At 43.1% G+C, this 26,521-nt stretch overlaps 1 protein-coding gene across 1 annotated transcript; it reads left to right on the top strand.

The window, feature by feature from the left end:
* The first annotated feature begins 23,979 nt into the window (after positions 1-23,979).
* On the top strand, positions 23,980-24,291 carry LOC145113772 (secreted RxLR effector protein 161-like). Its single transcript, XM_079049830.1, has one exon. It carries the CDS (start codon positions 23,980-23,982, stop codon positions 24,289-24,291), a length of 312 nt encoding a protein of 103 aa, XP_078905956.1.
* The last annotated feature ends 2,230 nt before the right edge of the window (positions 24,292-26,521 follow it).

The raw sequence follows: 26,521 nt of genomic DNA, 5'->3' as shown, positions 1-26,521 counted from the left end.
ATAACACCCAAATGAAATATTAAGGCTAGGACCCAGCACAATATTCTAAACTTCGGAAGAGTGATGCCGTAATCCAATTGCAAAATATTTGAAGGTAGATAAATGCTGATTTACCAATTTCCACCATGAAAAACGAAAATGAACATTAGGTTTTAAATGAATTGAAATTCCTAGATCTTTTGAGATTCATTGAACTTTTCAATGGCATGTTTAATCTCGATTATGCCCTTCAAGTTTATGACTGGGATACCGAGGATCACAAACAATGTGTGAATAACCATACAAATTAGCTTGGTACTCTCGAAGACATCTATCACCTAATCAATGTGTCGGTTAACCACACACGCTCCATTGATTTATGATAATCTACGAGCTACCCATTTCCATCCTTCATTAGTCCCATATTAGTGTGCCGGTTAACCACACACGCTCCACTAACGACCAACAAGGTGTAATGTGCAATTTCATGGATTAGCACCAAATTCACATTTTTCCTAAAGTAACTAAGATTTGGGAATTAATAAAAGTGTTTAGTTACTTTGTATATCATTATACTTATAATGGAAGTTTGTGTCCTATCCTACCGGTTCGGCTAATGACCCTCCACTAGTCAAGGGTGCGGTAGGTAAGAGTGGATACATAATGACGGTCACTTTACAGACCGCTTCCTTATACACCCCCTATAGACCAGCTTCGTGAATGAGGCCTACTAACGGTAAGACTGGCCTTTTACTTATACATACATATATATATATATATATATATATATATATATATATATATATAATATTAGAGTTTTAATTTTATATAGTATAAGGGTGTATTTTACACATTTAAAATACTTGACGGTTTAATCTATAAAATTAGACTTTTAATTTAATTAAAATTAAACCATATTATTATGGATTTATTAATTCTCTCTTTTAATAAAACACTTAATTAATTTGATAAAATCCATAAGGGTTTATTTTGAATTATTCAAAGTATCAAGGTTCTAAATTTAAGATTTCAAAATTAAAGCTATTTAATTAATTTTAAATTACAAAACCAAGAGGTGCACTTTTGAAACTTTTCAAATTACTAGGGTTTTAGAATTTAATATTTCAAAATTAAAACCTTTTTAATCAAATTTTAAATTCCAAAACTTGAAGAAAAATTTTGAAACTTTTCAAAATATTATGGTTTAACTATTCAATTTTTCAAAACTAAAACTTTTAATTCCAAATTTAAACAATAAAACCAAAAGGGTGTAATTTAGAACTTTTTCAAAATTACTAGGTTTATTATTTCAATCAAAATAATCCTATATCATCCATATTTAACCAAATCCACCAATGTTGATAAGGATATCTCATACCAATCATAAAAATCGAATTTACGCAATAAAAACGAGTTTTGGTAGTTATCCAAATCAAAATCTGGCCAAAAAAATCGAAAAATCCGGCTGCAGATCTGACGACTCCTCGAGTACACTATGGAACTTGTCGTGTTCATGCAACTCGTCGAGTCCATACATGGACACGTCGAATCAGCCTGTCAGACAACATATTTTCGATTTCTTTGATCTTTTGACAGTTCATGTTTGCATCAATTCAATTGAAAAACAACCTATGCTCCGATACCACTGATGAGTTTTGAGCATTACAACAATCCTATGGTATACATGCAACCCTAATTGCATTGGATCTAGGTTTTTCTCTATTGAACATACAACTATGAACACCAAAGCAATAACCCTATGGACTAGTATATAATTTTCGAAATTAACATACAAATTAGGGTTAAATGTTTACCTTGCATGTTATGTAGCAATAACAAGTTTAATCCTTCTTGATCTTGACTTATGAAAGCCTAGTGCCCCAAGTGTTACACCTCTAATGGAGTCACAAACACCCAATGCAAAGAACGACTTGGGAGAGAAGGATTTTCGGCTAGGGTTTATGTCTTGAATGCATAGGCCGAAAATCCTTTAGTATGGGGTTCTCTATATAGCTGTGCCTGCTAGGGTGTTTAGGTGGAAATCCTTATACCTAACTCAGCAGCACTCTTCAAGGATGAAGTCTAAAATAAGTGGGGGAGATTTGTAACACCCGATTCCTGGTACACATTTAATTCAAGGACTTTATATTTTTCTCTGGGACTCGACGAGTTGGAGGCCCAACTCGTCGAGTAAACTCGACATCCAGCGGGAGTTTAAGTGATCTACTCGACGAGTCGGGAGACCGACTCGGCGAGTAGGTGTTGTTTGAGTGAAACCCTAAATTTGAGGGTTTGCACCCTATTTAAACAACTTATCTCCTCCCATATCAGCCTCCATCATCCCTTATACTTCCAGAAGACCTTAAACTGAAACCCTAGCCTTGTTTGAGTGCTCTTAAGCCATTTTTGTGCATTTTTGGTGGTTGTGAAGCTTGAGAAGAACAAAGGAGCTTGGAAGTTCAAGTTGAAGCTAGACGATCTAGAGATTGTGTTCCATTTCCATCTTATTTAAGGTAAAAAGCTTCAATCTTGACTTTCCATGTGTTTAATCAACTTTAGGGCTTGGATTTTAGTATCTATAGGGTATTTCTAAGCCATTTTCGGGTTGTGGGGTGTAATGTGGAGATATGGCTTCAGATCTTGGACTTTGGAGGGTTCTCATGGCATAAAGGTGCCAACTTTATGGCCATGAGAGCCCCATGCATCTAGTAGACCTAATTTTTGGATCTTTTGGGCTCAAAGACCCATGCATGGAAGTAAAGTTCGTCAATTTACGTGTTATATCGACCCTAGGAGGTCAGATCTACCCTTCAGATGAGATAAGCTCAACAAAAATCGGGTTTATGGACATGGACTTTAGGGGACTCGGCGAGTCGTTCTTCGGAGAGTCAAGTAATGGTTCCCCGAAGTTTGCTGTTTTGAAGAATCTGGTTGAGTGTGGAAGAGGACTCACCAAAGATGGACGTGATTATGGGCCTAGGAATCATGGGACTCGGCGAGTGTTTGAACAAAACTTGGTGAGTCCAAGGAAATCTCCCAACCCATGAAGATGGACTCGACGAGTTATTCGTACAACTCGGTGAGTCATAGACTGAACACATTCATATGATGAAGATGAACTCGACGAGTTTAAGGATGAACTCAGCGAGTCGGTTGAAGATAGGCTGAAGTGTGGTTGAAGATGATCTCGTCGACCTCTAGCTAGACTCGACGAGTAGAGACGGGTTTGTAGTAAGCTGTGGACGTGGGGACTCGACGAGTTGGTAGACCAACTCGGCGAGTCTGGTCAACCAAAGAGTTGACTTGACCAGGGTTTGACCTTGACTTTGACCAGGACATGAGTGACCCTTCGGAGGGTTATGAGTACGAATTGATAACTTGGAAGAGTTGTCATGTAGGGATTGAGGAGTTGAGGAGAGTCGATTTTCACACCGAGGACAGTACAGACACTACGCGACATTAAGGTGAGTTACCTTCCAGTAGAAGTGGGTCTAAGACACCAAGGCCGGCCCACTAGTAGTTGTTTAGTGAGACGATTGTCTTTGTGATAATTGTCTGGTTTACTATTGGTTGATATGTTATATCCTAGCTTGATGTGTTATACGTGATAGTATTGGTAGGAGGGGACTAGTCCCCCGATTCGGTCGCTAGGACCGAAAGGTAGGTCGGACACCCCAGTTATGTGTGACAGCATGATTATGATATGATATTATATGCTAGTGGTAGGGGGTGAGATAGTCCCCGTGTCCGGTTGAGACAGACTGGAGGGTAGGTCGGTACCCCAGAATGGCCTGACATGGGTAGGTCAGCACCCCAAAACGACTTGACATAGGTAGGCCAGCACCCCCTAATGTCTTGACACGGGTAGGTCGGGCACCCCAGAATTGCCCGACAATATGTATGTTGTTTAGTATGTGGTATGATGGGGGAACTCACTAAGCTTTGTGCTTACAGTTTCAGTTCTGGTTTCAGGTTCCTCTTCATCCAAGGGGAAGGAGCCGGCGGTGTAGCAGCGCATCACACACACACACACACCTAATTTTCGCATTGAGTTTTCTGGGATTGTACTCTGATTTTATTACTATTGATGATATGGTTTTGAGACACAATGTTATGGTTTTATATATTGATATGACATTGGTAATGTTTCTGGTAAACTATTTTATAAGTTACTTGATTAAAAATGAAATTTTTGGCCTTTAAAATTATGATGCTACAAGTTGGTATCAGAGCCTTGGTTTGAGGTATTCGGACGCACCCATCGGGGGGTGTCTGGACTCAAATCGAGGGCTTGAAAGATTTTTATAAGAAAAATAGTTTTCTAAAACCTAAGCTAAAGAATTTTGAGAAAGAACGAGGTATGTGATGCGTGTGACCGGCCGAGCTCAAGTAAGTTTTCCCCAAGATACCCATACTTGTTACGTTATGTTATATGATATGATTATGAGAACTGCATGCTAGAATAGGGCTAAGGATCTAGGAAGAATGCCTTGTATGCCTGCTGTAAGAGCTTACTGAGCTGTATGTTAGAGCTGTTATTCAGCAGTATGGTAGCCTGAGTAGGTTATGCTTGATTTGGTCACTCAATGCACGAATGATTCTTGCTTTGTGCTATAAGGGTTCTGAATAGCTTTAACTAACTAGTAAGCGAATATGTAACAGTATTCACAAGCTAGTTAGGGAAAGGTGGTAGGGATTCCTAGTGCAGCTGATGGCGGAGAGTAGGTCGGAGGGTGCCCTAAGAAAGCCTAAGATGAGATTAGTTGGAAAGCAGTATCGGTAAAGGGACTTGGTGAAGTTGAAGCAACCCTTGAGGACAGTACGGATAGATGTGGAAGGTAGTATGGCCCCATACTACTGGAAGCAGAGGATCCGTACTCGAGTCAAGGAGGGCCAAGATGGAACCAGGAAACTTGGAGAGTGTGCGAGACCTCTCGAAAATAGGTATGATCCTGACGTTTATGTGTTTATTTCCAGTATGGCGATTACGCGACATGGAGCATGAGGTTCGGGATCTGGGTTAGGATCAGGATCAGGCTCAGGTGCGGGATCCGAGCAGGTTGATGACGGTTTAAGCGAGTTCATCGTGTCTGAGATCACTAGAGGTATCCTTAAGTCGACCCCTATCATCTTCAGGTCGATCAAGAAGGGGATTATCGAGTTGATGGAGGATCGCCTCCAGGCATTCAGGAGGGACTCGGCGTCCAGCCAGTCGGGTACGCGCACCCTATCCTTTAAGGATTTCAGGGGGAGTGGTGCGCCAGATTTTCAAGGAGTGAAGGGCCCCATCGCTGCCAGGAGATGGATCACAGACATTGAGTCTGCGCAGTTGACGAGCTTCTGCCAGGAGGGGTCGAAGGTCCGCTTTGCTGCGGGTTGTTTGAGGGATAGAGCTAGGGATTGGTGGGAGTCAGTCGGTGACTCACAGGGAGCCCCAGCCATCGAGGCTACGACTTGATTAGATTTCATGACTAGGTTCACGGCTGAGTTTGTGCCAGCTGTGGAGCTTCAGCAGCTGGCCAGAGAGTTTCTTGACATGAGATAGACGACCGAGACAGTGGCGGAGATCACCACCAAGTTCAGGGAGAAGACCTTGTTGGTACCTCAGTATGTGGGGGATGAGGAGATGCGGAGGACCCGCTACCATGATATGTTGAGGGCTGATATCCGGGAGCATGTCAGCTATTCAGCTTGCCCTACCTTGAAGTCCATGATTGCCAGGGCGCGAGAACGGGAGATTGATTTGGAGCACCTCAGGAAGAGGCAGTCAGAGACTTAGCATGTTACGGGGGTTTCAGGGAAGAAACCCAAGGGATCCGACATTAGGACGAAGGGCCAGCCGAGCCAGAGCCGCTGCAGGAAATGCGGCAGGCCGCATGAGGAGCTTGTAGAGCGGGATCGTCAGGCTGCTACAAGTGTGGCAAGACGGGGAAATTTGGCAGGGATTGTACTGCCCCCGCCCCCATAATTCATACATCAGACCTGATTTGCTTCCCTTGCAATCAGAGGGGCCACAAAAAGGCCAACTGCCCTAGGTTGTCAGCAGCATCAGCAGCACCACCGGTGGTGGCGCCGACTCCAGCGACAACACGGGTTGGGGATGGACGGAAGGTCAAGACAGAGGCTCCAGTAGTGCGTAGCCGAGTGTTTCAGTTGACAGCCGAGGAGACACGCGCCACACTCGATGTGGTGACGGGTATGATTTCTTCTCTCTAACTTTTATATTATGTCGCTGTGATTTTGATATGTTATGTTATGTGCTCTGTTTAGGATCGTTCCATGTGAACGGTATTCCAGTTCAGGTGTTGTTTGATTCGGGTGCTACCCGATCGTTTGTCTCTCTTGCGCTTAACAAGAGGTTTCCTGAGTCCTCGGGCATGTTGGATTGCCCTCTAGAGGTCGAGATTGCGGACGACCGGTCAGTGCGAGCATCAGAGGTTTTAAGGGATTGTGTTTTGAGATTGTTCGAGGAGCGCTACCTAGTAGACTTGGTTCCCATACCTTTGCGGGGGAACAAGGTTATTATAGGCATGGATTGGCTAAGCCCCAATGGGGCGGTGATCGACTGCGCACAACATATGGTGCGGATCAGGACCCCAAGTGGGGGAGAGCTAGTAATTCAGGGCGAGAGGCCACAACGAGGACCAGCCTTATGTTCAGCAGCGAGGGCGAGGCGCTACCTCCAACAGGGTTGCGCAGGGTATGTTGCCTACGTTTTGGATACCCGGGAGGCGCATAAGGCGAGGGTGAGCGATGTGCCAGTGGTACGAGAGTTCGCGGATGTATTTCCAGAGGAGTTTCCTGGGATACTGTGATAACCCGGAACTTTTTCCGTTATCTTTACCCAATTTTCGTTTATAAAATTTGGGTTTTTAGTTAATTCCGTCAAATTCCTTAGTTTGGGAAGGACCGTACGTTCTAAATAAATCCGAATTGATGTATTTCCGTTCACGTTAGTATTATTTTTAGTCTATCGGAATATTCTAAACTCAGTTCGATCGAGTTTCGTATTAAAAAACGAGGTTTTCTAAGTCAAAGCATAGCATCCGGACCAAACAACCCTTCGAGAGGAGTTTACGGCCGCAAACTCAGCTTACGGCCGTAAAACCTGTTTACGACCGTAAACCCAGTTCACGGCCGTAAACCCCCTACCCCACCCCTTGGCCATTAACTCACCCCTATATAAGGGATGAGTGGCCTTCATTTCTCACTTTACACACTCCAGAAGCTTTCTCTCTCTACTCTCTACTCTCTCTCTCTCTACAAAACTTCGAATTTGCTTAAGGATCCTCAAGAATGTAAGTGCTTCTTCACCTTGATTATGTTTCTATCTCACTTCTAGTAGCAAATCCATGTTCCTAGCTCATAAATCTCATCTTTTTCTAGATTTTCTCTCTCACCAAGAACACCAAGAACACACACTAGTTCTTGGTGGCTAAAAAACCTCATTTCAAGCTTCCACTACATAAGTACATTACCCTTAGCTTGTTGGATACAAGAATCACTTGTTAAACATCTAGAAATTGTGACTAGAAGGGTGTTTACGGCCAAGGCAATATCCCTTGACCGTAAACTCTATTTAAGTGGTGCAAAGTTGCCACAACACCCTCCTAAGCCTAGAAACGAGGCTTAGAACGCTTCCAGAAGGCTAGAAAGGACCTTGAATCACCGAAAAACACATCTTTCACCAAGTGTTTACAGCCGTAAACACATGGGCCGTAAACCCATAGGCCGTAAACCCATGGGCCGTAAACCCATGGACCGCAAACACTTGGGCCGTAAACATATGGGCCGTAAACTCTGTTGGGCCGCAAACCCTTGACCGTGCACCCCTGATTACGGCCACAAACTCCCCTCTTCAATCAAATGTGATTCTAACACTTAGTTTTAAGTGTTTCCTAGTCCCTAAGGTGGTTTCCTTCCATAACGAATAGTGTTATGCCCTCACCTAATGTATATATGTACTTTTACATGCTAAATAGGATCCGTTTGTGTCTGAGGCTTTATTTGACACTCAACAATTCCTAGCAACCTACACTCGAATCCCACATCAAACAGTGAGTTCATACCCCTATGCTTTTTCCGAGTTTTTCATGTTTTCAGGGGGGGGGATACAAGCAAAAGTACAAGGAGACTTGTGCTCGAGTTATTTTATTTGCATAAAATGATTATAGTTTCAGTATGCTTTTAACACAGAAAACAGTTTTACCAAACGATTATGAAATCAACTCTTAGAAACAGTTTTCAAAACTAAAGCAAGGAACTTGTGAATCTTGTCATAAAATGTGATATTTTACAAAGGATTCATACAAAATCATAAACAGGATTTTCAGTATTATTACTTGTAAATTTGTTAGGCTAAGTTTGAGACACGTCCTTGGTAACACTCCACCGGATTTGTGAGTGTAGGACTAACCCTTGTAACCAAAGTCTCTTGTAGGGAGAGCGTGACTATTGTGTATAGATCTATACGGGACTGACAATCCCGCACCTCGCTGCAAGCTACAGTTGGACCGGCAGGTCTGTGGGTGACAAAGTCATTAAGGATATCGGCCGTTGCGGGCCATATCCAGTCAGTTATGGTTATGAAACTCACAACCTAGATAACAGAGATTTACTTTGGTAATAATGAATCAAGTGAACTAACCTCAAAGTAATAATCGATTTGATTACTAAAGGGTATTAATAATACCCTTAGGATTTAGTTCACTACCTATTTATTAGTTTTATTTATGTAATAAGGCTAATACATCTCACAGAGAACAAACAGAGTTTTTCAAGGAAACTATATCTAACTATACAAGTATGGTAGATACTCGTACACCTCAGACAAGAACAGATAACCAACTATCAACTTTTAAGGAAAATATAGGATTTTCCTACGAGAACACAACTTTACATAAACGAACTGTTTAACATACAACTAATGGTTAATCATACATCTTTCATAAGAAAATAGAGGATTTTCTTGGGAAACACTTTTCAAAGGCTCAAAGAAACATTTCTTTCACCAGAGCTAAACGCTTATGAACTCACCAGCTTTATGCTGATATTTTAAAACTGCTTGTATTCTCAGGACAACAATAGACAGGTACTCTTACCAACTTTTGGAGAAGACGGAGCATTTTGGAGTCTCGTCTTTATCTTTTGCTACTTTTAAACATACTGATATATACAAACTATGTTTTCAAACAATGTAAATATTCATATTATAATGTAATGGCTGTGTTTACTTGGCTTACTATGATACAACTGTTGTGATACTACGCATGACGTCACCCCGCCCCCGGACGTTTCTGCCGTCCGTTCCGACGGTTCGGGGTGTGACAGATTGGTATCAGAGCTATTGTTTATAGTGAACTAAGTATACCGAACCTTACATGGGATACAACTATAAACACAAAGGGGCTGAAGTGCTCTGAACTAAAAGTATACTTTTACAATACAAGTATTTTTGCAAAAAGTATACAAGTATACCTACATACCAGAAACAATATCAGGAGTAGAACAAAACAAAAGTATTTTGGATGTTGAACACTGCGGTTAAACCTGGGCAGTTATGTAATCATGTCTAGGGTCAATATAGCCTGATCAACTATATTTATTCGAGACATGACCAACATGTGCTTGGGAGTGACTTTGGTGTTGCAACAGGCCTAAAACTTGCCAAGTATCCATATAACAAGACGTCGATAGAACAAAACATACAACTTAAAATACTGTAGGAGTATTTTAGTCAGAGCCGAATACATTGTAGAAATTCATTCCTAGTGTTGCTACCTATTCGTTTCTTAGCGATAACTTACTTGCATTAGCAACTTTTCTTTGCTTATCGCTTGGTAGAACACTTTATTATCAGGATGGGATATATTTTGTTTCATATATCTTGAGGACTTACCATCCTCTTCTTCCTGATTATTTTAGAACAAGATGCCTCCTCGAAAAAGACCCATCAGAAGAAATGACGACACACCACCACCACCACCACCACCACCCTCTCAGTTCGATCCCGCTATGTTCCAGGCAGCTGTTACTGTTGCTGTGGCTGCCGCGATGTCACAGATTAATTCTGGCGGATCTGGCGGGCAGGGAGGTGGTACTCATCCCCAAAATTAGGAAGGTCGTCAGGGACACCAGAAGGAGTGCTCCTATAAGGACTTCATGAACGCGAAACCCACATCTTTTGACGGCAAAGGAGGTGTTATTGCCCTAACCCAATGGTTCGAGAAGATCGAGTCCATTTTCAAAATCTGTTCCTGTTCTGAAGCCAACAAAGTAAAATTCGCCGCTTGCACTTTCGCCAACAGGGCACTGACCTGGTGGAATGGTCGGGTCAAATCCCTAACCCTACCAGTGGCAAATACTATGGGTTGGGAAAGTTTAAAGGAACTCATGCTAGCTGAGTACTGCCCACGAGGCGAAATGCAGAAACTAGAGCACGAACTCTGGAACCTAAAGATGAAGGAATCCGACATTGCTGCCTACACTTCTAGGTTTGAAGACCTAGAACTTCTTTGCCCGGGAATGGTCACCCCGGAAAGCAAGAAGATAGAGAGATACATTTGGGGACTGACACAACCCACCAAAGGAAATGTCTTGGCTGCTAGGCCAAACACCTTTGACAGCGCTAAGTGTCTGGCGCAGACCCTCATAGATCACGGAGTTGATCTTGATAAAGTGGCAACCACTTCTGAGCCAGCAAAAGGGAGTGGTGAGAAAAGAAAGTTCTGGAAACAGCGGAAGGGCCAGTCTTCACAGGAGCCCTCAAAGAAACAGCAAACGGTGGCAGTCCACGCTGCTACTACTCCTGCCGCCGCTCTTGCCACTCAAGCACCCACCAGTAAATATGCTGGTACCCTTCCTCGGTGCGATAAGTGTAACAACCGTCATAATCCCGGTCCATGTCGTGAGATGTCATGCACTAACTGTGGCAAAAAGGGGCACACAGTTCGATTTTGCAAGACACCAGTCCAACCAACCAATCAAGCATCTGGAACAGGCGTCGGTCAAGCCTGTTATGGTTGTGGAGAAGTCGGGCACTACAAGAGAAACTGCCCCAAGGCAACAACAGCAGGTGGCACAGGGAGAGTGCTAACGATGGGCCAAGAAGAGACAGTTGCAGTTCCCACCGTTGTTTCGGGTACGTTCCTCCTCGACAACTCTTATGCATGCATTCTTTTCGATTCTGGTGCGGAGAGAAGTTTTATTAGCCATGCATTCAAACATCTCCTCAAACATAAACCTCAACCACTAACCGAAACATTTACCGTCGAGATGGCTAACGGTGAGAAAGAGAGCACTAATGATATATACGTAGGTTGTACCCTTACCTTAAACAATCATTCTTTTCCTATCGACTTTATGCCGGTCTCCATAAAAAGCTTCGATGTCATCATCGGCATGGATTGGTTGAGCCCCAATCATGCTGATATCCTTTGTTACGAAAAAGCTATCCGTCTCAATCTTTCCTCTGGTGAAACTCTCATGATTTACGGCGATAAACTCAGCTTAAACCTCAGTATCGTTTCGTGCATCAAAGTCCAGAAACTCCTACGAAAGGAGTGTCGTGCATTCCTAGCCCATGTCATTGACGAGAAGCAGGAAGTTAAAGACCTCGAGAGCATCCCCGAAGTCTGTAACTTTCCTGATGTTTTTCCCGAAGATCTCCCGGGAATCCCTCCCGAGCGCCAAGTCGAATTTCGCATCGACTTAGTCCCCGGAGCTACCCCCGTAGCTAAATCCCCATACCGATTAGTGCTCAGCAAAGGATTCATCAGACCGAGTTCCTCACCGTGGGGAGCCCCGATCTTATTTGTGAAGAAGAAGGATGGATCCTTTCGGATGTGCATTGATTATTGAGAGCTGAACAAGATCACAGTCAAAAACCGTTACCCTCTTCCTCGAATCGACGACCTCCTCGATCAATTTCAAGGAGCCAGTTACTTTTCCAAAATAGACCTAAGATCAGGGTACCATCAGCTGCGAGTCCATGAGAGTGATGTTCCTAAGACAACATTTCGGACTCGGTATGGTCACTACGAATTTGTAGTGATGCCCTTCGGTCTAAACAACGCACCGGCGGTATTCATGGACCTGATGAATCGGGTGTGCCGTTCTTTCCTGGACAAGTTTGTAATCGTGTTCATCGACGATATACTTGTCTATTCCAGAAGTGAGGAAGATCATCGACAGCACTTGATATCGGTGCTGGAAACCTTAAGGACGGAGAAGCTGTACGCGAAATTCTCCAAGTTCGAATTCTGGATTCGAAAAGTAACCTTCCTAGGTCACGTGGTAAGCGAGGAAGGCATACACGTGGACCCCTCCAAAATCAAAGCGATAGAGAACTGGTCAGCACCGAAGACGCCCATAGAAATCCGTCAATTCTTGGGTCTCGCTGGCTACTATCGCAGATTTATCCAGAATTGCAAAACCCTTAACCACCCTGACTCAGAAAGGCGTACCCTTTTGTTGGAGTGAAAAGCAAGATATTGCGTTCGAAACATTAAAGCAGGCCCTGTGCAGCGTGCCTATCTTGTCTCTGCCCGAAAGGACGGAGGATTTCGTTGTCTACTATGATGCGTCCAACTAGGGCCTAGGCTGTGTGCTCATGTAACGGGGAAAAGTCATTGCTTATGCCTCAAGATAGCTGAAAGCACACGAAGTCAACTACACAACGCACGATCTGGAATTAGGAGCAGTGGTCTTCGCACTAAAGATATGGAGACATTATCTCTACGGAACCAAGTGCACTATCTTCACTGACCATAAGAGCCTTCATCATATTTTCGACCAGAAGGAACTGAACATGAGACAACGGCGATGGGGTGAGCTACTCAACGATTACGAGTGTGAAATCTGCTACCATCCCGGCAAGGCCAATGTGGTGGCAGATGCCCTCAGCTGGAAGGAGTACTCAGGTCGTAGAGTGAAGGCACTGACCATGACTATCCATTCCTATTTATCCGCTCAAATCAAGGAGGCTCAGCTGGAAGCCTTAAAACCAGAGAACATGCCGGGTGAAGCCTTAAGAGGAATGGAAAAGAACCTAGAAATCAAGGGGGACGGAGTCTATTATTTCATGGACCGAATGTGGACCCCAAAGTTCGGTGTTTACAGAGAGGTTGTAATGAACGAAGCTCACAAGACTAGATACTCCGTTCATCCAGGCTCGGACAAAATGTACCTCGATCTCAAGAAACTGTATTGGTGGCCGAACATGAAAGCAGAGATCGCTACCTTCGTGGGCAAGTGTCTGACTTGCGCCAAGGTGAAGGTCGAATATCAGAAGCCCTCAGGTCTACTCCACCAGCTGGAGATACCTGAGTGGAAGTGGGAGAAAATTACTATGGATTTTATCACCAAATTACCCAAGTCTCCGAGTGGGCACGACGCCATTTGGGTAATTGTCGACCGACTGACTAAATCCGCCCACTTCCTGCCGATCAAGGAAAACTTCAAAATGGAGAGACTCACGTGAATCTACATCCGAGAGATAGTTCGACTGCGTGGTGTACCTGTGTCCATTATCTCCGATCGAGATAGCAGGTTCACTTCGAGGTTCTGGCAGTCACTGCAGAAGGCTCTTTTAACTAAGCAGGATATGAGCACAGCTTACCATCCCCAGATAGATGGGCAGAGTGAGAGAACCATCCAGACTTTGGAAGACATGTTGAGAGCATGTGTCATTGACTTCGGTGAGTCGTGGTACACCCATTTGCCCTTGGTTGAGTTTTCCTTCAACAACAGTTACCACACCAGCATTAAGGTTGCGCCTTTCGAAGCCCTCTATGGTCGCAAGTGCAGATCCCCTCTGTGTTGGGCTGAGGTGGGTGACACGCAGCTAGCCAAGGGACAAATCCCTGACAGCACTCTCACTGGCCCAGAAATCATCCGCGAAACCACAGAAAATATTGTGCAAATCCGAGAACGACTTAAAGCGTCACGAGATAGACAAAAGAGCTACGCCGATAAATGACGAAAACCCTTGGAGTTCCAAGTTGGAGACCATGTTCTGTTGAAGGTCTCGCCCTGGAAAGGCATGATGCGCTTCGGAAAGCGTGGAAAGCTAAATCCAAGATACATAGGACCCTTCGAGATCCTCGCTAGGATCGGTCCCGTAGCCTACAAACTTCGTTTACCGCAAGAACTTAGCAACATTCATCCTATATTCCACGTTTCGAATCTTAAGAAATGCCTATCCGACGAAACCCTTACAATTCCTCTCGACGAGATTGAGATCAACGAGAACCTGAACTTCATGGAAGAACTAGTCAAAATCATGGATAGAGAGATCAAACGAATGAAACAAAGTCGCATCCCGATAGTGAAGGTTCGCTGGAATGCCAAGCGGGGACCCGAATTCACTTGGGAGCGCGAAGACCAGATGAAACAGAAGTATCCACATCTCTTTTCTAATCCATGATTTGTATTCTATGTTCAAATTTCGGGACGAAATTCCCTCTAACGGGGGGATGATGTGACAACCCGAAACTTTTTCCGTTATCTTTACCCAGTTTCCGTTTATAAAATTTGGGTTTTTAGTTAATTCCGTCAAATTCCTTAGTTTGGGAAGGACCGTACGTTCTAAATAAATCCGAATTGATGTATTTCCATTCACGTTAGTATTATTTTTAGTCTATCAGAATATTCTAAAATCAGTTCGATCGAGTTTTGTATTAAAAAACGAGGTTTTCTAAGTCAAAGCATAACATCCGGACCAAACAACCCTTCGAGAGGAGTTTACGGCCGCAAACTCAGCTTACGGCCGGAAAACCTGTTTACGACCGTAAACCCAGTTCACGGCCGTAAACCCCCTACCCCACCCCTTGGCCATTAACTCACCCCTATATAAGGGATGAGTGGCCTTCATTTCTCACTTTACACACTCTAGAAGCTTTCTCTCTCTACTCTCTACTCTCTCTCTCTACAAAACTTCGAATTTGCTTAAGGATCCTCAAGAATGTAAGTGCTTCTTCACCTTGATTATGTTTCTATCTCACTTCTAGTAGCAAATCCATGTTCCTAGCTCATAAATCTCATCTTTTTCTAGATTTTCTCTCTCACCAAGAACACACACTAGTTCTTGGTTGCTAAAAAACCTCATTTCAAGCTTCCACTACATAAGTACATTACCCTTAGCTTGTTGGATACAAGAATCACTTGTTAAACATCTAGAAATTGTGACCAGAAGGGTGTTTACGGCCAAGGCAATCTCCCTTGACCGTAAACTCTATTTAAGTGGTGCAAAGTTGCCACAACACCCTCCTATGCCTAGAAACGAGGCTTATAACGCTTCCAAAAGGCTAGAAAGGACCTTGAATCACCGAAAAACGCATCTTTCACCAAGTGTTTACGGCCGTAAACACATAGGCCGTAAACCCATAGGCCGTAAACCCATGGTCCGTAAACCCATAGGCCGTAAACCCATGGACCGTAAACCTATAGGCCGTAATCCCATGGGCCGTAAACCCATGGATTGCAAACACTTGGGTCGTAAACATATGGGCCGTAAACTCTGTTGGGCCGCAAACCCTTGACCGTACACCCCTGATTACGGCCGCAAACTCCCCTCTTCAATCACATGTGATTCTAACACTTAGTTTTAAGTGTTTCCTAGTCCCTAAGGTGGTTTCCTTCCATAACGAATAGTGTTATGCCCTCACCTAATGTATATATGTACTTTTACATGCTAAATAGGATCCGTTTGTGTCCAAGGCTTTATTTGACACTCAGCAATTCCTAGCAACTTACACTCGAATCCCACGTCAAACAGTGAGTTCATACCCCTACGCTTTTTCCGAGTTTTTCATGTTTTCAGGGGGGAATACAAGCAAAAGTACAAGGAGACTTGTGCTCGAGTTATTTCATTTGCATAAAATGATTATAGTTTCAGTATCCTTTTAACACAGAAAACAGTTTTACTAAACGATTATGAAATCAACTCTTAGAAACAGTTTTCAAAACTAAAGCAAGGAACTTGTGAATCTTGTCATAAAATGTGATATTTTACAAAGGATTCATACAAAATCATAAACAGGATTTTCAGTATTATTACTTGTAAATTTGTTAGGCTAAGTTTGAGACACGTCCTTGGTAACACTCCACCGGATTTGTGAGTGTAGGACTAACCCTTGTAACCAGAGTCTCTTGTAGGGAGAGCGTGACTATTGTGTATAGATCTATACGGGACTGACAATCCCGCACCTCGCTGCTAGCTACAGTTAGACCGGCAGGCCTGCGGATGACAAAGTCATTAAGTATATCGGCCGCTGCGGGCCATATCCAGTCAGTTATGGTTATGAAACTCACAACCTAGATAACAGAGATTTACTTTGGTAATAATGAATCAAGTGAACTAACCTCAAAGTAATAATCGATTTGATTACTAGAGGGTATTAATAATACCCTTAGGATTTAGTTCACTACCTATTTATTAGTTTTATTTATGTAATAAGGCTAATACATCTCACAGAGAACAAACAGAGTTTTTCAAGGAAACTATATCTAACTATACAAGTATGGTAGATACTCGTACACCTCATACAAGAACAGATAACCAACTATCAACTTTTAAGGAAAATATAGGATTTTCCTGGGAGAACACAACTTTACATAAACGAACTGTTTAACATACAACTAATGGTTAATCATACATATTTCATAAGAAAATACAGGATTTTCTTGGGAAACACTTTTCAAAGGCTCAAAGAAACATTTCTTTCACCAAAACTAAACGCTTATGAACTCACCAGCTTTATGTTGATATTTTAAAACTGCTTGTATTCTCAGGACAACAATAGACAGGTACTCTTACCAACTTTTGGAGAAGACGGAGCATTTTGGAGTCTCGTCTTTATCTTTTGCTACTTTTAAACATACTGATATATACAAACTATGTTTTCAAACAATGTAAATATTCATATTATAATGTAATGGTTGTGTTTACTTCTCTTACTATGATACAACTGTTGTGATACTACGCATGACGTCACCCCACCCCCGGACGTTTCCGCCGTCCGTTCCGACGGTTCGGGGGTGTGACAGATACCTTCAGAGAGGCAGGTAGAGTTCAAGATCGACTTAGTGCCTGGTGCGGCTCCGATATCAACGCACCATATCGGTTGGCTCCTCCTGAGATGCAGGAGTTGTCTACACAGCTGAAGGAGCTGTTAGACAGGGGATTCATTAGACCGAGCAGTTCACCCTGGGGAGCCCCGATTGTATTTGTGAAGAAGAATGACAGGTCGCATCAGATGTGTATAGATTATCGGGAGCTGAGTAAGGTAATGGTGAAGAAGTATTACCCACTCCCGAGGATTGATGACCTCTTTCACCAGCTACAGGGAGCATCTTGGTTCTCCAAGATAGATTTGCGTTCTGGTTATCATCAGATGAGGGTCAGAGAGGAGGATGTGCAGAAGACTGCTTTTCGGACGCGTTATGGTCACTATGAGTTTGTGGTGATGCCTTTCGGGCTCACCAATGCTCCTTCCACGTTTATGGATCTCATGAACCGCGTGTGCAGACCGATATTGGATCGGTCTGTGATAGTTTTCATCGATGACATCTTGTTTTATTCCAAGACGCAGGAGCAGCATGGGGAGCACTTGTGGGAGGTTCTAGATACTTTGAGGAGGGAGAGCTTATATGCTAAGTTCTCCAAGTGCGAATTCTGGTTGTGCGAGGTATAGTTTCTTGGGCACCTTGTCAACCAGAACGGGATTTCGGTTGACCCGGCCAAGGTGGAGGCCGTGATGAGGTAGGAGGTCCCGAGGTCTCCATCTGAGATTCGAAGCTTTCTGGGACTGGCAGGCTACTATCGGAGATTCATTCAGGACTTCTCCAAGATAGTCGTGCCCTTGGCCCGGTTGACGAGGAAAGTCGTGGTCTTTCACTGGGGGCCTGAGCAGCAGGCCGCATTTGAGACGCTGAGACAAAGATTGTGCGAGGCGCCAATCTTAGCCCTGCCGGAGGGCATGGAGGATTTTGTAGTATATTACGATGCGTCCATCTCGGGTTTGGGCGCAGTATTGATGCATAGAGGGCATGTTATCGCTTACGCTTCGAGGCAGCTGAAGCCTCACGAGGCGAACTATACGACGCATGATTTAGAGCTGGGGGTTGTTGTTTTCGCCCTCAAGATTTGGCGTCATTACCTATATGGGGTTCATTGTAGAATTTACACGGACCACAAGAGCCTGAGGCATCTCATGGATCAACCAAATCGTAATATGAGGCAGCATCGGTGGCTTGACGTGGTAAAGGATTATGATTGTGAGATCCTATACCACCCGGAGAAGGCCAATGTCGTGGCCGACGCGCTTAGCCATAAGGAAGCGCTGATCAGGGATATCTGTATGAGGATGACAGTGGTGACTCTGCTGTTGGAGCGGATTCGGGAGGCCCAGTAGGAGGCCATGAAGGAGGAACATCGTAAGAGCGAGCGTATTGTGGGTCAGGTTTCCTCCTTCGACTATGACAGCCGCAGATTGTTGACTCTTCACCGTAGGGTGTGGGTCCCGTATGGGTCCCGTATCATGGAGGTGTGCGCCAGGTGTTGATGGAGGAAGCGCACAAATCCAGGTTTTCTATCCATCCCGGGGCGACGAAGATGTACAGGGATCTTCGTCTTGATTATTGGTGGCCTGTATGAAGAGGGATGTAGCTTGGTTTGTGGAGAGATGCCTAACCTGCAGGAAGGTCAAGGCTGAGCACCAGAGACCTCACGGCAAGATCCAGTCGTTGGATATCCCGCTGTGGAAATGGGAGGATAGCACTATGGATTTCATCACGAAGCTTTCCAGGACCGCGCGGGGGTTGGATTCGATTTAGGTCATCGTTGATCGATTGACCAAGAGCACCCATTTTATTCCGATTCAGGAGAGCATTTTGGCCGAGAAGTTGGCCGACATTTACATCAGGGAGCTAGTGGCTCGGCACGGGGTGCCAGTCTCGGTGATTTCCGACAGGGATGTGCGGTTCACTTCCAGGTTCTGGAAGAAGTTTCATGACGAGCCGGGTACTCGTCTGCACTTTAGCACCGCCTTTCACCCACAGACCGATGGTCAGAGCGAGCGGACCATCCAGACTCTGGAGGATATGTTGCGAGCGTTTGTTTTGGACTTCAGAGGTAGTTGGGATACTTACCTTCCTTTGGCGGAGTTTTCCTATAACAACAGCTATCATGCGAGTATCGACCGTCCTCCTTTCGAGATGTTGTATGGGAGGAAGTGCAGGACCCCGATATGCTTGGGTGAGGTTTGTTAGAGGGTCATGGGGAGTACCGAGGTGGTACTCAAGATTACAAAGAGGATCCAGCAGGTTCGGAGCAGGCTTCAGACTGCTCAGAGTCGGCAGAAAAGTTATGCCGACAAGCGTCGATCGGACCTGAAGTTCCAGGTCGGGGATATGGTACTCCTGAAAGTGTCACCGTGGAAGGGCGTCATTCGATTCAGGAAGCGGGGAAAGCTGGGCCCCAGGTATATTGGACCTTTCAGGGTTGTAGCCTGGGTGGGTAAAGTGGCGTATAGGCTGGACCTGCTAGCCGAACTCATTCAGATTCATAGCACTTTTCACGTCTCCCAGTTGCGGAAGTGTCTAGTGGACGATTCGGCAGTGGTGCCTTTAGAGGATATTCAGGTGGATGACAGCCTGAACGACATCGAGCGGCCAGTGGCGATCCTTGACAGGAAGTCGAAGGATCTGAGGAACAAGAGAGTGGAGCTGGTAAAGGTGCAGTGGCAGAACCGCAAGGGCTCAGAATGGACCTGGGAGCCGGATGACGAGATGAGGGAACACTACCCCGAGCTCTTCCAGGACTCAGCAACAGACTTCGAGGACGAAGTCTAAAATAAGCGGGGGAGATTTGTTACACCCGATTCCTGGTACGCATTTAATTCAAGGACTTTATATTTTTTTCTGGGACTCGATGAGTTGGAGGCCCAACTCGTCGAGTAGACTCGACATCATGCTGGAGTTTAAGTGATCTACTCAATGAGTCGGGAGACCGACTCGGCGAGTAGGTGTTGTTTGAGTGAAACCCTAAATTTGAGGGTTTGCACCCTATTTAAACAACTTATCTCCTCCCATATCAGCCTCCATCGTCCCTTATACTTCCATAAGACCTTAAACTGAAACCCTAGCCTTGTTTGAGTGCTCTTAAGCCATTTTTGTGCATTTTTGGTGGTTGTGAAGCTTGAGAAGAAGAAAGGAGCTTGGGAGTTCAAATTGAAGCTTGAAGATCCAGAGATTGTGTTCCATTTCCAGCTCATTTAAGGTAAAAAGCTTCAATCTTGACTTTCCATGTGTTTAATCAACTTTAGGGCTTGGATTTTGGTATCTTTAGGGCATTTCTAAGCCATTTTCGGGTTGTGGGATGTAATGTGGAGATATGGCTTCGGGTCTTGGACTTTGGAGGGTTCTCATGGCATAAAGGTGCCAACTTTATGGCCATGAGAGCCCCATGCATCTTGTAGACCTAATTTTTGGATCTTTTGGGCTCAAAGACCCATGCATGGACGTAAAGTTCGTGACTGTACGTGTTATATCGACCCTAGGAGGTCAGATCTACCCTTTGGATGAGATGAGCTCAACAGAAATCGAGTTTATGGACACGGACTTTACGGGACTCGGCGAGTCGTTCTTGGGACTCGGTGAGTCGCGTAATGGTTCCCCGACCTTTGCTGTTTTGAAGAATCTGGTTGAGTCTGGAATAGGACTCAACAAAGATGGACGTGATTATGGACCTGGGAATCATGGGACTCAGCGAGTGTTTGAGCAAAAACTCGGCGAGTGTTTGAGCAAAAACTCGGCGAGTCCAAGGCAATCTCCCAACCCATGAAGATGGACTCGACGAGTTGTTCATACAACTCGGCGAGTCATAGATTGAACACATTCATATGATGAAGATGAACTCGACGAGTTTAAGGATGAACTTGGCGAGTCGGTTGAAGGTAGGCTGAAGTGTGGTTGAAGGTGAACTCGTCGAGCTCTTGCTAGACTTGACGAGTAGAGACGGGTTTTTAGTAAGCTGTGGACGTAGGGACTCGACGAGTTGGTAGACCAACTCGGTGAGTCTGGTCAACCAAAGAGTTGACTTGACCAGGGTTTGACCTTGACTTTGACCAGGACATGAGTGACCCTTGGGAGGCTTATGAGTACGAATTGATAACTTGGAAGAGTTGTCGTTTAGGGATTTAAGAGTCGAGGAGAGTCGATTTTCACACCGAGGACAGTACATACACTACGAGACATTGAGGTGAGTTACCTTCCAATAGAAGTGGGTCTAAGGCACCAAGGCCGACCCACTAGTAGTTGCTTAGTGAGACGATTGTCTTTATGATAATTGTTGGGTTTGCTATTGCCTGATATGTTATATGCTAGCTTGATGTGTTATACGTGATAGTATTGCTAGGATGGGACTAGTCCCCCGATTCGGTCGCTAGGACCGAAAGGTAGGTCGGACACCCCAGCTATGTATGACAGCATGATTATGATATGATATTATATGCTAGTGGTAGGGGGTGAGATAGTCCCCGTGTCCGGTTAAGACAGACCGGAGGGTAGGTCGGTACCCCAGAATGGCCTGACATGTGTAGGTCAGCACCCCAGAACGGCTTGACATGGGTAGGTGAGCACCCCAGAATGGCTTGACACTGGTAGGTCAGGCACCCCAGAACTGCTCGACAATATGTATGTTGTTTAGTATGTGGTATTATGGGGGAACTCACTAAGCTTTGTGCTTACATTTTCAGTTTTGGTTTTAGGTACATCTTCATCCAAAGGGAAGGAGTCGGCGGTGTAGCAGCGCATCACACACACACACACACACACCTGATTTCCGCATTAGGTTTTCTGGGATTGTACTTTGATTTTATTACTATTGATGATATGGTTTTGAGACACATTGTTATGGTTTTATATATTGATATGACATTGGTAATGTTTCTGGTAAACTATTTTATAAGTTACTTGATCAAAAATGAAATTTTTGGCCTTGAAAATTGGGATGTTATAGGAGGAGGCACAAAAACGTTCTAAGGTTCTCTCAAAGAGTTAGCCACGTTTTTGCGGCCTTACGGGTTCCTTATATAGGTAGGCTATTAGGGTTATCAAACAAGGAAACCGTAATTTGATTACTTAGGCTCTAAGCAGCCCATGGACTCCCTCCTTAGAGGCCTTTGGACGAATTCTAATGGGTTTGCCCATAGATTTCATCCACTCCAACTTCTATGGAGTCCATAAGCCCATTTATACAACTATCAATGATTTGCATAACAGTCCCCTAAGTTTAATTAATCTCTTTTAGACACAAATTAATTCTTAATTAATTATTGACTAATATTAATTAAACGATATGATTTCTCTTTTAATATATTATTTTTATAATATATTAATAAATCATAATTAATTCTTTTTCTCCTTAATTCATCCTATCAGTTGTTATGGTGAAGGCAACCCAAAAGGATCATGCTCACAATCGGGTCAAGTACATACCAAAATAGTTATGGGCTTAGACACTAATCCAACATAAAGAACACTGAAATCCGACTTATAATGCAGAAGTTATGACCTGTCGAAATTTCACGGCAAAACCGGCACGACGCTGTGTAACGTAAAAAATGAGTTTACGATAAAGTACTTTTTAGCCGTAGCAATTTAAACGAAAGTCGTAGTATAAGTTAAAACGGGAGCGTGCATAAAAAAAGTCCAAATCTGACCTCGTATGAGGAAGTTATGATTTTTCTAAGATTTTGCATAGCAGTATGCAGTCCGGAATCTGAATGTTAGATCGACCGATTATACAACCAAAACGAGAATCGAAGATCTCATTAATTAGAGCTCAATGATAAAAAGACAGACGAAAACGGACGTCGGATGACAAAGTTATGAAATTTTAACGGACTTTACCTATCTAGGCCTGTTAAAATATAACTTTAAAAATAAAGTCAAAATTAGCCGATAGAGTCTAAACGAAAGTTGTAGAGTACGTCTCCACCTACATGTGGATATAAAGAATGTAGAAAATAGAGCTCCTATGCGAAAGTTCGACATACAGGTAATTTTCAACTCATTGATGATCATCCTAATGATGATGAGCAAGAGACTTCATCTCATACCACGCAACTAAGTTACCATGAATCAGGTGACTCTTCATACACCTCATCGCCAAAAGATTCAAGTTCAATTGATGAAGCTCCTATACGACGCATATCATTTGATGATATATATTCCAATTGTAACGCAATCTTACTATTTCATGATGGTGAACCCGAGTCATACACCACGACTCAAAAATATGAAAATTGAGTTAAAGAAATGAAAAGTGAAATTAAAGCAATTGAGAAAAATAAAACTTGGAAGCTTTTCGACTTGCCACCAACTAGGAAGCCCATAAGTGTAAAATGGGTTTACAAAGTAAAAAGAGATTTAGAAGGTAGTATAGCGAAACACAAGGCGATACTTGTAGCAAAGATGTATGTGCAAAAACCCGACGTAGACTATGATGAAGAAGTTTTTGTTTCACTAGTAAAAACGACATGAAAATACACCATCTTGATGTTATATCGTCTTTCTTGAACGAAGACTTTGATGAAGAAGTTTTTGTTTCACAACCGAAAGGCTTCGCGCATAAGAAACAACCCAGAAAGTGTATAAGTTGTCAAAGACTCTCTATGGCCTTCGACAAGTGCTAAGAGCATGGAACTCTCGACTTGACAAATTCTTGAAAAATCTTGGAAATGTGAATGCTTGCTTACTACCTTGATTTGGAAGTGACTAAAAAGGAAGGAAAATTTAGTTTAATACAAAAGGCATATGCAAAAAAGGCTTTTTGAAAAATTTGGGATGAGTGACTGCAATTCTTCCAAATATCCCATGGAAGCAAAGCTGGAATATAAGAAAGATGAGTCAGTGTAGAGAAGCCTTGTGGGTGCATTGAGGCATCTCACACATTCCCGTCCCGATACTTCCTTTTTAGTGGGAATGGTAACTAGATTCATGGAAAAACCCACAAGTGTGCACACGCAAGCCGTGAAACACATACTAAGGTATGTAAAAGGAATAGTAGATTTTGACTTGATTTACAACAAAGGAGATAATGAGATTGTGATCACAGGCTACACTGACACTAAGGATGTTAATGATAGGAGGAGCACAACTGGAACATACTATTGCTTCAATGCAAATCTGGTGACATGGTGCTTACAAAAGCAACAAACAATAGCATTATCTTTGTGTGAGGTTGAATTTATGGCTGCAACCACTGATATAATAGTCCGAGGGTATTACTCAAAGGGTATTGCTCACTGAGAAATCTGATGCATTACTAGATGTGAAATTGGTTTTAAGTACATAAAAGACAACTGAAAATAAAATAAAATGCATAGATAACAGGAAGACTACTAACTAAAAAGAAGATAGATTTAGACTTGGTAAGTCACGTGCACCGCATTTCTCTTGACCAAATCAACTTTATCCAAACACTTTATTTTCCATGTCTTGTTTGCCTTTGAGAGAGCATACACCAAGTTTTTCTCTTAACCTCTGAAAGTCAACACGATGTAGAGGCTTAGTAAGTATGTCAGCCACCTGCTCACTTGTTTCAGCATATTCCAAAACAACTGTTCCCTTTCCAACCAAATTTCATAGAAAGTAAAACCTTACATCGATGTGCTTGCACCTGCCATGAAATACAGGGTTTCTTGACAGCTGTATGGCTGATGTATTCCCACATTTTATCACACTACTTTCCAGCTGATGTTCCCCCAGTTCTTCCAGTATTTCTCTTATCCAGATAACTTGAAAGGCACATGTTACAGCTGCTACATACTCTGCTTCAGTGGATGACAAAGCAACAATGCTTTGTTTCTTTGAAGACCAAGACACAACAGCTCCATCGCATAGAATCACATTACCAGATGTGCTTTTTTGGTCAGTAAGATCTCTAGCAAAATCACATTCCGTTTCTGTTATACGATTTCCGTTAATAAAATTTGGATTTTATTAATTTTCCATCAAACTTTTTGATTTAGAAAATCATCTGGTTTTATATATAATTAAATTTATATATGCGAGTCGGAACCAAAACCGTGCGAAACTCGAATTATTCTCGAAAAACAGCCTGTTCACGGCCTGACCGGAGTTCACGGCCGTAAACCTGTTTACGGCCGTAAACTCGTTTGCGGTCAGTGCCAGGTGGACCCCATCACCGACCATAAAATCCCTATATATATGAGACCCCCACCCTCATTTGAAAACTTTTGACCGGAAACTCTCTCATTCTCTCTCTAGAACCCCTAACCGTAAACTCCTAAAACGCCCCTTTTCTTCCGAAAAACATCAAAAATCATCATTTGGGGTCGATTGGGAGTATTTGTAGCACGTTTTCTGCGAAAACAAAACCCTTGTTCTTGAGTTTACAGCCAATCTTCATAGGCCGTGAACCCGTCTACGGTCGTAAACTCATTGAATCTTCAAAGGCCGTAAACCCTAGTTCACGGCCGTAAACTGCCTGTCGACCGTAAACTCTCCTCACGACCGTAAACTCCGTTCACGGCCGTACACACTTCTTAAGTGGTCCTTTTGGCTGAAAACCCACTTTCCTCGATTCGATCAAGTCTCGATAACATTTCTTAACCGAAAGCAAGTGTTTTCCTAGCACTTTTGTCTAACGAAATCGCTAATTTAGACACATTTATGTATTTAATTGTTGATAGGATTCCGTTAAGTGCCACACTACGACTTGAAGGTCTTCATTTCAGTCCGTTGATTCGACGCTTGTACACGACAAACAGTGAGTTCATACCGCTACGCTTTTATGATTTAAAATGTTTTCAGGGGGGATACAAGCCCAAACACAAATGATTTTGTGAACTAATACAAAAGGACTTTTCAATAAGTATAAAACTTATGCAATTGATACAGACAAACGTTTTCCGTATTTCTACAAAACAGTTAGCTATTTTATCCCTTTTGTACCATGTTGAGCATAAGGGATGTTTTCAACTTACAACCATAATTGCATAGTTTTTCAGACTCAATATTCACATCAATTACACTATATGCATGCAAACTAAAATAGGTATAGTTTGGGGTTTTCAATACACAGTTTTTACGAATTCAGAGTATTCACTACTACACATATAAACTATGACTGATTTAGTTTATGATATACACTACTACAAGAGTACAACACTTAATAATTATTTAAGTATAATTATTATCTCATACAGTATTCACACGGATTTCACTACAGTAGATCACTGCAGAACTACACGTAAACAAGTTAATACAGAATTGTGAGACTCTACTTCAAAACTGTACCCTTTGGTGTACTGCATTAAATCCTATCATAGTATAACCAGAGTCTCGTAGAGGGAGAGCGTGAGATTTGTGAATAGATCTATTCGGGATTGACAATCCCACACCTGAACTGCTAGCTACAGTTAGGCAGACATGCCTGGGGTGACAAATGTCATTTAACCAACACTTGAAGAACGTTGTAAAGGTCACTAGGTCACATCAAGCATGGTTATATGAC

The sequence above is a fragment of the Lactuca virosa genome, chromosome 5, assembly GCF_052849685.1.
Source record: "Lactuca virosa cultivar CGN04683 chromosome 5, Lactuca_virosa_CGN04683_v6, whole genome shotgun sequence".
In the NCBI taxonomy this organism is placed as follows: Eukaryota; Viridiplantae; Streptophyta; class Magnoliopsida; order Asterales; family Asteraceae; genus Lactuca; species Lactuca virosa.
The sequence above is the reverse complement of the archived record's forward strand: the minus strand, read 5'-3'. Positions and strand labels throughout refer to the sequence as shown.

Bases quoted from the DNA above. Each gene is read 5' to 3' on its own strand.
- LOC145113772 (XM_079049830.1), top strand. From the start codon at position 23,980: ATGGAAAAACCCACAAGTGTGCACACGCAAGCCGTGAAACACATACTA.